This window comes from Perna viridis, chromosome 13, assembly GCF_037379345.1.
Source record: "Perna viridis isolate PV_CMFRI_1.1 ecotype Kerala chromosome 13, ASM3737934v1, whole genome shotgun sequence".
Taxonomy (NCBI): domain Eukaryota; kingdom Metazoa; phylum Mollusca; class Bivalvia; order Mytilida; family Mytilidae; genus Perna; species Perna viridis.
The window spans coordinates 20,038,223-20,055,662 of record NC_142457.1 but is presented as its reverse complement, the minus strand read 5'-3'; the positions used below and the strand labels follow the sequence as shown (position 1 = coordinate 20,055,662).

At 32.6% G+C, this 17,440-nt stretch overlaps 1 protein-coding gene across 1 annotated transcript in view; it reads right to left on the bottom strand.

Moving 5' to 3' along the window:
- The window catches only part of LOC148599875 (vacuolar protein sorting-associated protein 8 homolog), a 72,831-nt gene that overhangs the window by 34,887 nt on the left and 20,504 nt on the right, over nt 1–17,440 (bottom strand). The window contains exons 17-22 of the mRNA XM_088559684.1: nt 16,927–17,064; nt 15,577–15,669; nt 7,106–7,152; nt 3,731–3,953; nt 1,201–1,342; nt 301–343 (exon numbers count right to left, since the gene is read on the bottom strand). Coding sequence (XP_088415810.1) covers nt 301–343; nt 1,201–1,342; nt 3,731–3,953; nt 7,106–7,152; nt 15,577–15,669; nt 16,927–17,064 — 686 coding nt within the window. The remainder of the gene's footprint in view (nt 1–300; nt 344–1,200; nt 1,343–3,730; nt 3,954–7,105; nt 7,153–15,576; nt 15,670–16,926; nt 17,065–17,440) is intronic.

Sequence of the window (17,440 nt, the reverse complement as noted above, 5' to 3'; positions counted from 1 at the left end):
ATGTGTACTGGTCACTTCAACACAGTTGTGTACAATTAATCACATGACATTTAACACACAGCATCAAGTAGTTCTACAATCACAAAACTAAAAAAGAATTCTATATCAAAACAGGTAGTTATTATTGATTACATTAACATGGCATAATGTCTTATAGTCATAATCATATGATAGAAGTTCTGACTAATATACATCCTGATAATGACTAAAGTAACATCAGTGATGACCAGTAAATCCTCAGCAATTAACTCTTCAATGAATTACAATGAAAACTACACAATGAAGGCGACATCAAAATACCTGATATAAACAAGCAGCTTATTCCCTAGTTTAATCTGGACATCTGTAACAAATAAAATTTTCTATGAATTATTCATGTAAGAACTAGTCAAACCCACAAAACATTTTAAACCAGAAATATCAAGAGCAAGCTCAAAAAGAGAATACCTCTGCTTCAAATGGAGTTACATCGTAAAATGTTAATAATATAGAATTCAAAACAGTGCACCTGGTCCATGCTCCCAGTTTTTAGTGGAGTCAAAGTTTCTCATTTGGTTTTGTTACTTTGTATGTATGATTTTAGTTACTTTATGTTCTTTGTTATGTATGTATGTTTTCCATGTCTGGTCTTAGTCCCTGGATTACATTCTTTTGATTACCGCTATAACCTTGGTTCCCTTGATTACTCCTACAGATCTGTCAGAATATTCCATCAAGCAAATCCACATTGAGTTTCAACATTTGTATCGAGTTTCCTAAAAATCCCTAGAGTGATTTAGGAGGAGTTGTGCTGTATAGAGTTTCCTAAAAATCCCTTGAGTGGTTTAGATGTTGTGCTGACACGAGACAGAGAAACAGGTAGACATTGTGTGCGTGAGTAAAAAATATCATATTTATACCTACAAGCATTTGGGAAAAAATCTATTGTTGGGTAATGAAAATAAATACTTAAGTAATGAACATAAGTATTGCGGCCCAATTCAGACAGAGTCTTAATACATTAAAAAGACAAAAAATAGTGAAATTCTTTAACTACATGTACCTTTCAGGACAAATAGTAGGGAAAGCTAAACAGATAGTTTTGGCATTGACTATTAATCACCAATAATGAAGACCATTACAATCTATTAATCACCAAAACAAAGACTATCACAAATACCTTCCAACATGTCCTAAGATACAAGATTTGCTATTTTTTACCTGTGAGCTGCTTTCCAGTTTCCACAGCAGACCTGAGGACTGTTAGAAGGTCCTCCAATGGTGTGGTATAATCCTTCATTCCTTGATTATAAACATAGATGATGGCATCATAGAGACCATGTGACCAACAAAGGGAGACTACCTATAAATACAGATTATTGAAGTGAGAAATGTCTTTACATATCTATGTATTAAACCATACATACATTAGAAAAAGAATATATATGGTAAAACATTACAAATGCACATAAAAACCACATAGTAATTACTTCATAGATCATTAAAAGGTCTTCAATAAGTGTAAACACAAATTTAAGTAAGCTCTGAAAGGTCATGACAACAAAAGAAAAAAATTCAGTGGTAACTGATTGATGACAATTCCTCAAAATCAAACTAAAAATTACAAGATGTTGCACACTGCATCATGTTAAGAATACCCCACTCAACCATCTCAGTCAAAGCTGGGAAATGGAGACAACGTACAATACACCCACTCAACCATCTCAGTCAAAACTGGAAAAGGGAGACAACGTACAATACCCCCACTCAACCATCTCAGTCAAAGCTGGGAAAGGGAGACAACATGCAATACCCACAATCAACCATTTCAGTCTAAGCTGGGAAATGGAGGCACCATACAATACCCCCACTCAACCATTTCAGTCAAAGCTGGGAAAAGGAGACACTGTGCAATACCCCCATTCAACCATCCCAGTAAAAGCTGGGAAAGGGAGACACTGTACAATTCGTCATGCAAAGGCAATATACCACGTATCTAAGCATTCTCTTCAGAAAAAACTGAGAAATCTGTTACCAAAATTATGTTGCATCTAAAAAACTACAAAGTCGACAGGTAAACAGGAAAGCAATATTACTCGGCGGGTGTTTCTAGAAAAGCAGAGGACGCTTACCCTACCGGTGCACCTGGTCCATGCTCCCAGTTTTTAGTGGAGTCCGAGTTGCTCATTTACTTTTTTTACTTTGTATGTATGATTTTAGTTACTTTATGTTCTTTGTTGTGTATGTCTGTTTTCCATGTCTGGTCTTTGTCCCTGGATTACATTCTTCTGATTACCGCTATAACCTTGGTTCCCTTGATTACTCTTTCAAATATCTAAGCATTCCCTTCAGCAAAAAGAGTAATCAAGGGAACCAAGATTCTATCAGAAATCAAAAGAATGTAATATAGACCAGACATGAAAACAGAGACACATAACAAGGAACATAAAAACTAAGATAATATGTTTAAAACAACAAAAGTAAATGAGCAACTCGGACTCCACTAAAAACTTGGAGCATAGACCAGGTGCACTGATGGGGTAAATGTCCTCTGTTTTTCTAGAAACACCCGCTGAGCTGTTCATAAGATGTCAAGTTCGAGGTAGATGAAAGAGGAAAGGAAAACTGACACGTTGAACAAATCAGTTCTCATGGTGCTGATGGACACACTGTTGAGATCCATTAGTAGTAGCTGAGAGATCTGACGAAAATTTCCATTAAGCAGCACCTAAGAAACAGGAAGTAAATAAGTGAAGAATTAAAAAAAGGGAGACAAGGTAAAAGCAGTAGAAGCTGGGAAATCTGTTACAAAAAAAGTATAGTGGACAGATGGACGGACAAGGTGATTGCAGTATATAAGAGTGGGGCTATAATAATATAAGGACTCAAAGATATATTAACAACCAAAATCTCCAGACTGTTGACAGATGCATGAAATTTGCAGTGGGGCTAAACTAGTTTTATAAGGCTTTAACCCCATTAATGTAAGGTAAAAAATGAACTGAAACAACAAATGTACAATTCTCCATAAATAAATTCCAGGAAATAAGCAGTACTCAACCAAAGAAAATTTCTCTTATTAGAAAACATTTTTTAGTAGGATTAACTTCCTCTAAAACAATATTCGTATGAATATAGCTGAAACATTGCTGCTCGGACGTTAAACCCCAACAAACAAACAAACAAAGACAATATAATTAAATTCATTGATTTACTTTTACTTATGATACCCAACCTTTGATTTACATTTACTTATGATACTCAACCTTTGATTTACTTTTACTTATGATACCCAACCTTTGATTTACTTTTACTTATGATACCCAACCTTTGATTTACATTTACTTATGATACTCAACCTTTGATTTACTTTTACTTATGATACCCAACCTTTGATTTACTTTTACTTATGATACCCAACCTTTGATTTACATTTACTTATGTTACTCAACCTTTCTATGAATTTCATAAAAATCCCCAGCTCAGTTTAGGAGTAGAAATTGCTAGGTTTTAACATGTTAAATCCATTGTTTGGATTATTTCACTAAGGAGTCATTATACAATAGTTACTTTCCATAATGTGATTTTACATATAATACCTAACCTACCTATAAAATTTCATCAAAATCTATAAAGCAGATTAGGAGGAGCTTCTCTTTAAAGTTTGAACATTTCCTTCTGTAATAGTTTGATTTCTCTTTGTGGGGGTATAAATATTTTCTTTTAACTCATATTACAGATTAGAACCAACCTGATGGATATCCAGGCTTGTAACTTCCAGATGTACAATACAAGCCTCTACACTCTCCAGCATCCCTCTACTCTGGTAATGATCCACAAAATCCTTCATCACTGAAGGAGGTATAGATGTCAACTTATCACCAAGGATATAAGGTTCTAAACATTCCAGGAATGTTCCCATGGCGATCACGTCAGCACTAAATCTCTCATAGATTCTCCCAAACAAAATATCTCTATAATAAAATATATAACAAACACTGAATCTCTCATAGATCCTCCCAAACAAAATATCTCTATAATAAACAAGTGCAGTACTCCAAGTCACCCACCACACAACTAAAGGATATTTCATGGAATATTAGTATTAGAATATTTTTGGCTCTAAAATTCTATTTCACTAAGTAGGTTTGAGCTTAACCTTTGACCCACTGAATCCAAATCAATATGTGTCTCCTTACCTAATTAGCCTTAAACTGTGTAAGTATGATGAAAGTCTATGCAAAAGTTATGCCACAGAAGTCCTTGATCTTTGACCTACTGACCCCAAAATCATTAGGGATATTTCTTACTTCATACACCTTAAACTGAGTGAATCTGATAAAAGTCATTGAAAGGGTTCAAAAGTTACGCTACGAAAACTATTTTTAGGCCCAAAATTTTATTTCATTGAGTATGTGTAACCTTGACCTTTGGCATACTGACCCAAAGAGCAATAAGTGTCTTCCTTATTTCATAAGCTTTCAACTGTGAAAACTTGATTAAAGTCTATAATTGTGTTCAAAAGTTATGCTACGAAAACCAATTTTCGGCCAAAAATTCCATTTCATTTAAAGTGTGACATTGACCTTAGACCAACTGACCCAAAATACAATAATTGTCTTCCTAATCTCATAACTTTCAACTGTGTAAGTTTGACGAAAGTCTGTGAAATGATAACAAGAGGCTCTCAGGAGCCTGAATCACTAACCTGGTTAAATTTTGATTTTCAATGGCAATAAATTTAACAAGAAGTTGTCTAACAATTTTGTCTCAAGAAGACTTTGGTAGGACTTATCATAACGATCATTTCAGCAATTGAAAGTTTCAAGACTCTTACAAGCAGTCATCTGGTCTCACTAACCACTTCCGGGTCAAATGGCCACCCCATTATGTAGTACCAAAAACACACTGAACCTAGACATATGCATTGTAAGTGCATTATTTGTGTGTACTATGATTAAAAGTAGTCAAAATAAAGCTGAGAATGTGTACTTTAAAATCATATATGTAATTAACTACAAAAGTGTATGAACATTGTTTACATGTGTGAGTAATTTTTCCTCCATGCTGTCAGTTAGCAGAACAGGCAAAAATTTTTGTGAAGAATTTCTACAATCATCGTACCATTAGCATAATGATTTTGGAAGCCTTATCTTCCAAGCTTCCAACTTTAAAATGTCATTTGTCCTGGGAATTCACAGTGAGACTTTGAAAATTACTTTTTTAACATGTAAAGTAATGGAAACATTAGAAGTGGTTAGTGCGACCATAAATTAAATTATGGCATATTTCAGAGAAATGCATAATTTGAGGAAAACTGCCTTTCCTGGTCGTTATTTCCACTTTCCCATAAAATCAGTATAGTGATGTTGGTAATCTGGCTGTATTTTAAGAGGTGCATTGTGTAAGGTATTTTAAAAAAACAACATAGCGACAAGATTTTTATCAGTAACAGTGACTCACAACTTGACGTCATCCATGAAATACACAACGTCACTGCTTGGGATATTCAAAATACTCAAATAGTCACACAGCACAGACTTAGAATCACGCAGTAATGAAATAGGTATGATATAAATTGCTGAAATCTGTTCTTTTTTCATAATGATAAATGATATTAACTATTACAACTTCTTGAATTATCATAGGTATGAATTTGGTGTGATAAGTTAGTTAAAATTGTAATATTTTAGTAATTTAGGGAAAATATCACTGAGGGGCATGATATAAAAATGACCATTTCTTTGTAGTCCTATGTCTGATTTTGATAGTTTTAGTCTTATTAGACTAACAATACCACAAGCTTTCATAAAATGTAAAAAAAAAGAAAAACATAAAATCTCATAAAATGTTTTTAAGGTCTCACTAACCACTTCCAGGTCAAATGACCACCCCATTATGTAGTACCAAAAACACACTGAACCTAGACATATGCATTGTAAGTGCATTATTTGTGTGTATTATGATTAAAAGTAGTCAAAATAAAGCTGAGAATGTGTACTTTAAAATCATACATGTAATTAACTACAAAAGTGTATGAACATTGTTTACATATGTGAGTAATTTTTCCTCCATGCTGTCAGTTAGCAGAACAGGTAAAAATGTGGATTTTCAGTATTATTTATTCAAGTAAATTTTGTGAAGAATTTCTACAATCATCGTACCATTAGCATAATGATTTTGGAAGCCTTATTTTCCAAGCTTCGCAATGGTATGTAACTTTAAGATGTCATTTGTCCTGGGAATTCACAGTGAGACTTTGAATATTACTTTTTTAACATGTAAAGTAATGGAAACGTTAGAAGTGGTTAGTGAGACCTCTAACAACTTTGATCCCTAGAGACTTGTGTAGCCTTATAATGAGGATCATTTCAGCAATTGAAAGAATTTGGCTAAACAAGACAGTTTTGGAGATATATGTAAAAAATGTTCTATTTTTAGTAACGCCAGCCATGTTTTTGACGAATCAAGAATCTAAAAACAACTTTTGTGCAAGGTACCCCAAGGAACATTCATACCAAGTTTGGTTCTAATTGCATGAATTGGTCAAGTAAAGTCGGAGGAGATTTTTGAAAGAAATAACATTAAAAATACCAAAAAAGCATAAAAAAGGGCAATAACTCCAACATGGCTGAACAGATTAAAATGAAAATTTGACCACAGATCTTATCATGCTGAACACTTTCACCCAGTCAGAATTTGGCTAAACTTAACGGTTCTGGAGATATATGTGCAAAACTAATGTCTGACCCCAATGTTCTATTTTTAGTAATGGTGGCCATGTTTACTTTTGTGCAAGATACCTTCAGGAACATCTGTGCAAAGTTTCATATCATTTTGCTCAATAGTTTCAGAGGAGAAGATTTTTGACAAATTGTTAACAGATGTCGACGGATGACGACTACAAAGACGGACACAGAGTGATGGCAATAGCTTACATGGCCTTTGGCTAGGTGAGTTAAAAAATAATATAAATATAAGCAAATAGTTCCTTTTTTTTTAAACAAAAATCAAGCATATTTATCGGAAGGCATGAACATACTCAATATGTATATACATGTACCAATAAATAATTTTTAAATATTTCAAATTTGTACCCAATACAAATAAGCTGAAATCTACTTACGTTCTGTTAAGATTGAGACAATGGTCAACACACACTGGTACAATGGTCTAAAAATGAAACACAATACAGAATATATGACATTATTGTATAAAACTTCTGTCAAAATATCAAGTGTCTGTGATTAGTCATTGCAGAGAAAACTGTTTCAGAAACAAGAGGCTCCAAGAAACCTGAATTGCTCACCTAGTCATAGATATGAATGAAACTTCTTCTATTTAACATCTTCATTTGATTTCATTTTTATATACAAGTCTTGATACATAAAAATCATATAAATGTATTATGTTAAATATTAACTAACGAAATGTATAATGTAAAAGATTTAACTAATATAATGCATGATGTAAAAGGTAACTAATGTAATGTATGACATATTGATTGATTGATTGATTGTTGGGGTTTAATGCCCAAGCAACAATATTTCAGCTATATTCAGGCGATGAACATGAAATGGATGATAAATGAACATGAAATGATGATGAAATGGAAAAAAGGGATGGGACACAAGGATAATAGGGTCAACAATTTTGATTGCCACCAGAAACAAGAGGCTCCCAGGAGCCTGAATCACTCACCTGGTTGAATGTTGCCTTTCAAAGGCAATAAATTAAACAAGAAGTCGTCCAACAATTCTGTCTCAAGAAGTCTTTGGTAAATTTGATCATTTCAACAATTAAAAGTTTCTTTTAATCTATCACAATTTTCAAGGTATTGACTGAAAACTCTAAAAAAAAAAGTCATTTTTCCCCTTTCAAAGGCAATAACTCTTACAAGGAGTTGTCTGACAAATTTTATCCCTAAAAACTTCTGTAGTCCTAATAATAAGGATCATTTCAGCAATTGAAAGAATTTGGCTAAGCCTAACTGTTTTAGAAATATATGTGAAAAACTACTGTCTGACCCCTATGTTCTATTTTTAGCAACAGCAGCCATGTTTTTTTGACAGATCAAAAACCCCCACCTCAGTTTAATGCAGGATACCCCAAGAAATATTTATACCAAGTTTGGTTTCAATTGGCAGAGAAGTGTCAGAGGAAAAGATTTTTGAAAGAAATAACATTAAAAATGGCAATAATTGTTGAAAAAGGGCAATAATTCCAAAATGGCTAAATGGACTAAAACCAAAATTATATCAGAAATAGACCTCATCATGCTGAACAATTTTATCCATGTCAGAATTTTGCTAAACCTAACAGTTTAGGAGATATATGCGAAAAACTGCTGTCTGACACCCATGTTCTATTTTTAGTAAAGGCGGCCAAGTTTTTCGACAGATCAAAAATCCCAATATCAGTTCTCTGCAGGATACCCAAAGGAACATTCATACCAAGTTTGGTTTCAATTGGTCAAGTAGTGTCAGAGGAGATGATTTTTGAAAGAAATTACATTAAAAATAGCAAAGATCGTTGAAAAAGGGCAATAACTCCAACATGGCTTAACAGATTAAAACCAAAATTTAACCAGAGATAGATTTCATCAAGCTGAACAATTTTACCCGTGTCTGAATTTCGCTTAACCAAGCAGTTTGGCAGATATATGTGAATAACTACTGTCTGACCCCTATGTTCTATTTTAGTAATGGCTGCCATGTTTTTTGACAGATCTAAAATCCCCATTTCAGTTCTATGCAGGATACCCAAAGGAACATTCATACCAAGTTTGGTTTCAATTGGTCAAGTAGTGTCAGAGGAGATGATTTTTGAAAGAAATAACATTAAAAATAGCAAAGATTGTCGAAAAAGGGCAATTACTCCAACATGGGTTAATGGATTAAAACCAAAATTTAACCAGAGAAAGATATCATCAAGCTGAACAATTTTGCCCATGTCAGAATTTCGCTTAACCAAACAGTTTGGGAGATATATGTGAAAAACTACTGTCTGACCCCCATGTTCTATTTTAGTAATGGCGTACTTTAGTCATACCGAGTTTGGTTCTAATTCAAAATAGTTTTAAAGTCTTGTCCCCCCTTTTTATATATATATGAGTGAGAAAATATTGTCCTGTTTTATATATGTACATATGTTTGCAATGTGTACTGACTAGGAATTTATTACTCTTATATGAATTATTTGAATCAATGTTTCTTTCACTTTATGACAAAATTAATCATATTGCATGTTTTTGTTAGAATGAAATATCTAATATGGGTTCTTTAAAAATTATGTCTGTTAATTGTTAGGGATTGAGAGACACTGCAAAGAGAAAAGACGTTTTCAACATGTTGAAATTAATACACTGTAATATTTATTGTCTTCAAGACACACACTTTTCATCTGAAATCAAGTGATGTTTGGTCTATGTGGGGCTATGAATGCTACTTTTCCTCACTGAATTCGGACTCCAGAGGAGTAGCAATTTTTTTCAACAATAATTTTGAATTAAGTATTTTAAAGGAAAAGAGAGATGTAAGTGGAAACTATTTAATCCTAGATATTGTAGTTCAAACAGAAAAAAATGACTCTGGTATGTATATATGGGCAAAATACTGACTCCACTGATTTTTATATGATTTTTTCTGTAATAGATAACTTTGGTAATGACAATTTTGTTATTTGTGGTGATTTTAATCTTGATCTCAACCCTTATTTAGTTTATTATAATTATTTACATATTAACAATCCTAATGCTAGAAAAAGGGTTCTCGAGTTAATAGAAGAAAGAGGACTATTTGATCCTTTTAGGGAATTTTTTCCAAGTCTACGAAGGTACACTTGGCGCAAAACAACACCTTTCAAACAGGCTACACTAGACTTCTTTCTTCTCTCAGAGAACACATTAATTTATTTGAAAAACTGTTCTGTTGAACCTAGCTACAGGCCTAACCATTCTACGATAGTTCTAGATTTAGAGTTCAATCCATTTGTTTGTGGCAAGGGGCTATGGAAATTCAATAATTCTTTACTGTATGATTCAGAATATATGAAAAGTGTCAAAAACAAAATTTCAAATAATAAAAAAAAAAAACAGTATGCTGCTCTTGTTTACAACTTTGACAATATTGATACTACAAATAATGAGGATATTCACTTTAGGATAAATATGCAGCTATTTCCTGAAACTTTACTGATGGAAATTCATGGCAAAACCATATCCTATTCTAGTTTTAAAGAGTAATCAAGGGAAACAAGGTTACAGCGGTAATCGAAAGAATGTAATCCAGGGACAAAGACCAGACATGGAAAACAGACATACACAACAAAGAACATAAAGTAACTAAAATCATACATACAAAGTAACAAAAGCAAATGAGCAACTCGGACTCCACTGAAAACTGGGAGCATGGACCAGGTGCACCGGTAGGGTAAGCATCCTCTGCTTTTCTAGAAACACTCGTTGAGTTGCTCATAAAAAGTCAAGTCCGGAGTAGACAAACAAGGAAAGGAAAACTACGACCCGTTGAATAAATCAGTTTTCATGGTGCAGATGGATACACCATAATGATCCACAAGTTCATGATGACAACCATAAAACTTCTGTAGTGATGACTTCAATCTTGTAGCAACATAACCCTGTTTCAGAAGCCTATTTGTTAGAGTACTAGCGCGATACAAAAAGTCTGCATAGTTTCGGCAAGCTCTGGCATAACGTATGAGTTGTGATATGAACACTCCATATGCAGGTGCCGAAGGGATGTTGCCACAGATGAAAGGAAAGTTGACAATTCTGAATGAAAAGTCATCACGTTTGTCGTAAAGTTTGGTCAATAGTTTTCCTATACCATCGATTTCTAAGTGTAGGTCAAGATATGAGGCTGACTTCACAGTGTCTGTAGTATCCTTTATCTCAAGTTCTATTGGGAAGATGCGATGTATCAAATCCCCGAAATTAGGATTGTTTAAAGATAATACGTCATCTATATAGCAGAGAAACTGAGATTGAAGGATCTAGCTAAATGATATTCTTTCTTTCTGATCAGATCAGCTATAAAGTCAGTCTCATAAGAGTGAAGGAATAGGTAAGCAAGTAAAGGAGCACAATTTGTTCCCATTGGAATGCCGACTGTTTGTTGAAAAACACATCCACCACACTGGACAAATATGTTGTTGATTAAAAATTCCAGCATTTTGTAAACATCTTCCTCTGTATATTTGGAAGATGATTGGGAATTATTTCTTACAAAGTTTGAGGAATCTCTACCAAGAACTATATATTTGTATCTAGGTGTACCATCTTTTTTGGAAAAACAACGATGTATAATATTTTTAAGTCAGGATTTTAACTGAGTATGTGGAATAGAAGTATACAATGTTGAAAAATCATAGGTTTTAATGCTATTATATTCAGATAATCTTCTTGAACTGATTGTCTCCAAAAGATCTTTCGAATTTTTCAGGTTCCACATTGAACTGATACCACTACGGGAGTAACAAGTAAACAGGGAATCTTAGAAAAAAGAGCATGACTTGAAAAATAAAATTATGCAGTTAGAAGCAGGAATAGATGAACATTCTATAGATGAATTAGAAAATAAGAAGCATGAACCTGAAAATCTACATAAAGAAAAGATGAAAGGAAAACTAATTAGGTCAAGAGTACAATTGGTGGAAGACGGTGAAAAGCCTTCAGGATATTTTTGTGGACTGGAATCAAAAAATTTTGTAAGTAAAATTGTTCCAAAAGTAGAAAAAGATGATGGTCAAGTTATAACAGATCAGTTTGAAATATTAAGAGAAGCAAAATTATTTTATGAAAACTTATATCAATGTAAAGATTCTTATACTGGTTGTAACTTGAATGATTTATAAAAAAAGATTTATATCAAACACAATATAGCATTTCAACTGGAGATGAACAAAACAATCTAGAAGGAAAAATTACCATCCATGAAGCAGTTGTTGTGTTGAAAAAAATGAAAAACAATAAAACACCTGGATCAGATGGATTTTCAGCAGAATTTGTAAAGATCTTCAACACTTTGTAGTGGAATCTTTAAACTATGGTTATGATATAGGTGAACTTTCTGTTACTCGGAAACAAAGAATTATTAATTGTCTACCAAAAGCAAATAAACCTCGTCATTTTTTGAGAAACTGACGTCCCATTTCATAGCTTAATACAGTATATAAGATTGGCTCTGCAGTTATTGCTAACGGATTTAAGAAAGTTTTACACAAACTGATTGACTTTGATCAGACAGGCTTCATTAGCAGGCGTTAAATCAGGCAAAATATTCAACTTATTTATGATATTATGCAGTATACAGAGGAAGAAGATATACCAGGTTTATTATTATTAATTGATTTTGAAAAAGCTTTCGATTCAATTTTATGGGAATTTTTACATTGTGTTTTCAAGTTGTTTAATTTTGATGAATCTATTATTAAATGGGTTAAAGTGTTTTACTCAAATATAAAATCTGCTGTTATTCAAGGTGGAAATCTTTCAGATTTTTTTTTCATATTGGACGTCGATGTAAGCAAGGAGATCCTCTGTCACCTTACCTGTTTATTTTATGTGCAGAAATTCTTGCTATCAAGATTCATGGTAATAAGGATATATGTGGTATTCAGGTTTTGCAGACGGAACATAAAATGTCACAGTTTGCTAACAACACATCTTTAATTTTGGATGGTGATGAAAAATCTCTTAGTGAATCTCTTATTGAACTTGATTGGTATGCTAAAATATCTGGCTTGAATATTAATTTTTCTAAAACCCAAGTAATTTGGATTGGGAGTAAAAAATATAGTAGTGATATATTGTGTTCAGACAAAGATCTGTCTTCGGGTGAAACATCTTTTAAACTACTTGGTGTGAATTTTGATGTTGATCTGAACAAAATTGTTAAAATAAATTATTTTGACAGAATTTTGCAGATCAAATCATTACTAAAACAGTGGTCAAAAAGAAACCTTACTGTTATTGGTAGAATTACAGTCATAAAGTCTCTAATTCTGCCAATACTAAACCACTGGATAATTTCTTTACCAAACTCTGATGAAGAAACTATCAAAAAAATAAATGACCTCATGTTTACATTTATTTGGAACTCACCAGTCCATAAGGATAAAAAAGATATTTTATGTAAAGAATACTCAGATGGTGGACTGAAAATGATTAATTTAAATGTATTTATAAATGCATTGAAATCAACTAGGATCAGAAGGGTTTGTCAAAAAAATTGTAAATGGCAAAATATTTTTATGTCTTATATTGACAAAAACAAATTGTTTAGTTGTGGTGGTGTCTACATAAAAAAGATAAAAAATTATTCTTGGAAAGTTGTTTTAAGATCTTGGGAAATATTAATTGACAGAGAAAGAGACACGAATTGGGAATATTTTCTTTCAAATCCTATATGGTTAAACAATATTATTAAAATAGATAATGAGCCACCATCCTTCAAAGATTGGTTTGAACATGGTATTACTTATATTAATGATTTGTACGATTCTGAATACTTTGTATCAGTTACACCAAAAGTATGGAATAAATATTGATGTTATGAAATACAATAGTTTGAGAGCAGCTGTAAAATCAGCAGCAAAATATTTTGTAAAAGGTACCACTATTCTATGTAGACCATTTATACCTTCTGTATTTCAAAACCTTATTAGAAGTAATAGAGGGTCAAAACATATGTACAATATATTTGTGAAAAATGAAACCTGTCCAAAAATGGACAAAAAAATGGAGTGAACTACTAAGTGAACATAATTTAGAATGGAATTGTATTTTTAAGCTTCCATTTGTAGTCACTAAGAATACTAAACTCAAGTGGCTTCAGTATAGAATAAACCATTATATACTTACTATAAATAAGCTTCTTTTAAATGAAAATTGTTGATGATCCTTTTTGTACATTTTGTCACACAGAAAATGAAACAATTTAAAATTTGCTATGGAATTGTAACATAGTTCAAGATTTTTTACATAATGTTGAATATTGGTTTCTTTCACATGGTTTAAGTATTCCAATTACAAAACTAAGTTTTATTTTTGGTGATGTTTCAAAACTTTCTAAAAATGACCCCAAAAACATTATATTTTTTTAATATCATGAAATATATTTATGATTCAAGGTGTTTTAAAAATAATTTATCTATAGTAGCATTACAATGTAAGTTGCAAGATATGTATAAGACAGAAAAAATGTTTGCAGTAAAAAATAAGTATATTACTAAGTTCAATAATAAGTGGAGTAAATTCCAAAATATATTTAATGTCTAGGACTCACAATAATTGTAAGTGAAACGAATGATTTATTAATGTATTTCAAATTAGAAAACAGGACTTCTCCTCTTTTGTGTTTGTTTGTTTTTTTTCTCTGGATTTATTTCTCCTTTATTTTTTTATCATTTTTTTAATTCTCTGATTTTTTTGGAAAACCCCCTATTATTTACAAAAATATTTTTCAACAATAATTTTTCAACAACATATACATTTCTTAATGAGTATATGTATTCTTTGTATACTAAATCATGTTATGATATTTGTGAACAATATAAGTTTTGTGTTTTATGTAATGATGATTGTATATGACTGTTGGAAAATTTAGAAAAAATAAAAATGAAAAAAAAAAGTTTGGTTCTAAATAGTCAAGTAGTTTCAGAGGAGAAGAGTTTTGTACAATTGTTAATGACGAGTACGGACGACGACAACGGACGACGACAAAGGACGACGCCAAGTGATGGCAGCAGCTCACATGGCCTTCGGCAAGGTGAGCTAAAAAGGGAGAGATGGGTAGGGTCGGCAATTTAGCCTCCTGTGGCGGAGTGCAAAGTTTCCTACTCCCATCGACTACAACAGCATGGTTTTTAACATGCTAGGAACGTGGCATCTTTCCCAACGTGGTGCACCACTATGGTTTGCGGTAAGGTTTTTCCGTATTATAGCCTGACAACCACAGCATGTAACATGCCTGGGGTACAGTACCTGAACCAATCCGTGCAATAAAAATTGTGACCGGTCATCAATCACCGATCAGTATCCGGTCAGTCATCGATCCATCAAACTGATCCATTTAACTGGTAATTGCATCACGTGACCACATAACGGTCAATGTATTTTACTGTTTTTGTTGTTTTCTTTAATAATTAATTTTACATATATTCACATAACGTAATAGATATAAACATTAATTTATACTTTTATTTCACATTTCTTTAATTTAAAACAGATCTTATGTCATTTTACATAAAAAAACTGTGATCAGATTAGTTACCGATCATCGATCAGTCAGCGATCAATCAGTCAACAATCATCGATCCGTCAAATCGTTATGCAGATCGGTTCAAGGACTGTACCCCTTCCAACCACCTGGGCCACACAACCCAGTTGCTCTATGGCAGAGTGCGCTAGCCCCGGCCAGGGTTCTGAGCACTATTTAGTCGACTTTTACAAGCTTAGCGCTGCTGCCGGCATATTCTTTTGACACCCGTATACAGCTATTGTATGACATAAAAATTCAACTAATGTAATGTATGCCATAAAATATTAACTAATGTTATTATGTAAAAGATGTATACCATATAATACTCCTCTAACTCTTCCATCTTGCCTTTCTCTGGACAGAGTGTGGTCATTGACAGGTCAACATAATCAAACAATAAGTCTAACATCTGGAAAACAAATCAGCAACAACAAAATAATATGTGTTTTATGCTACCCAACCTAAACATTTTATGGCCATTTTGGCTCAAGCACTATCAAAGTCTATAATGTTTCACTGTTAACTCAATATAAAATATTTTTGAAAAATAAAATAATTTCCCTACCAACCTAACCTTTTCCTGCTAGTAGCAGATGACAAAACCATTTTTTTGCCTGACAGACAGGTTGTGGGTTATTTTATATCATAAGTATTCATGAATGATTGAAGGTATTTGAGAATTTCATTTTGGACGGCACCTGAATTCCTTCATGAACATTTGTTTTGATGTGCATACTTTTGAACAAATCCAATAATCTGTTTAGAAGAAATTGCACTTCTACACAGCTAAATTTGCCACAAATGAAAATCATATCGTATGCAACACATGATTATCATATGAATCAAGCATGATATAATATATAGTTTAGTTCACATGATATCATATCAGTTCACATGTTATCATACAATAATCATATGTTTGAGTTCACATTAACATATTACAATCATATGTTTGTTCACATGATATCATATGTTAATAATGCTTTTTTTTCATGAGGATATGATCATTATGTGTTTTTTTTTTCATGAGGATATGATGATAAATCATCATGTTTTTTTTTCATGAGGGTATGATCATCATATGCTTTGTTTTTCATGGGGAACCAGTTTTTTTTCCTGGTTTTCATGGGTTTGGTAAACCATGAAATTTGGTTCTCACTAAAAAGGAAATTCCCAATGCGTTTGTATAAAAGAGATTTCTAATCCATGAATCTAGATTTAAATTGGTACCCAGTAATAAAAGTACCTCCACAGTAAGATAATATATATAAGATAAAAGTACAACATGTATGTGAAAACCCTTCATACATGTATGATGCAAAATCTTCATATAAAGTTTCATCAAAATCTACTGAATTTTAATTGTTTTGAAATAAGCTGCATTAACAAGCTTTCTATGTAAGAATTATTTAACAATTTGTTAACAAACAAATCAGCCTTGTCCCCTAGCTGCTGTTTCCTTTGTAAATCAGCCTTGTCCCCTAGCTGCTGTCTCCTTTGTAAATCAGCCTTGTTCCCTAACTGCTGTTTCCTTTGTGAATCTGTCTTTGGCTTTTAATGTTTCCTGTATTTAATTTTCATACAGATTTCTGGATTGGTTCAGTTTAGTTCTGTTTTTTTTTATTGTTGTAGCAGACATTGCTTTAAATTAAATATTTTATGATACCAGATCAGCAACAATCTGTTTTCTCTTGTTGGTAGATCCTGTCAGTCCTACAACAGCTTTACCATTCCCTTCATAGAACGACAGAGCCAGAGCTAGGCCATCCTGATACTTATTTTGTTTTACCAGTACATCTATTCTCTGTCAAATATAAATATCAATATGAAGTGTCAGGGCAGTGTTCTGATTCGTCATTCCAGCACTTAACATGTCAAACCCCTACAAAAAAATATCTTTAATGTACAAGGACTGTGTCAACATGAATTTGCATGCATTGTCATGCTAGGCATCCCCCCATCCATATAGGAAGTTAATATCGGAGAGCAAGCAAAATCGCTTACAACATCTCTATAAAGCCACATACTATATCTGAAATTAATTCATTCAATTTTGAGCTGAAATTTTTTTGGCAAAATTTTTCTCTATCATTCCACCAATTAGTGAAAAATAGTAAATTCCTACAAAACAAAAATTTGATATAGGAGAGCAAACAAAATTTCTTTATGCATATGCCCTA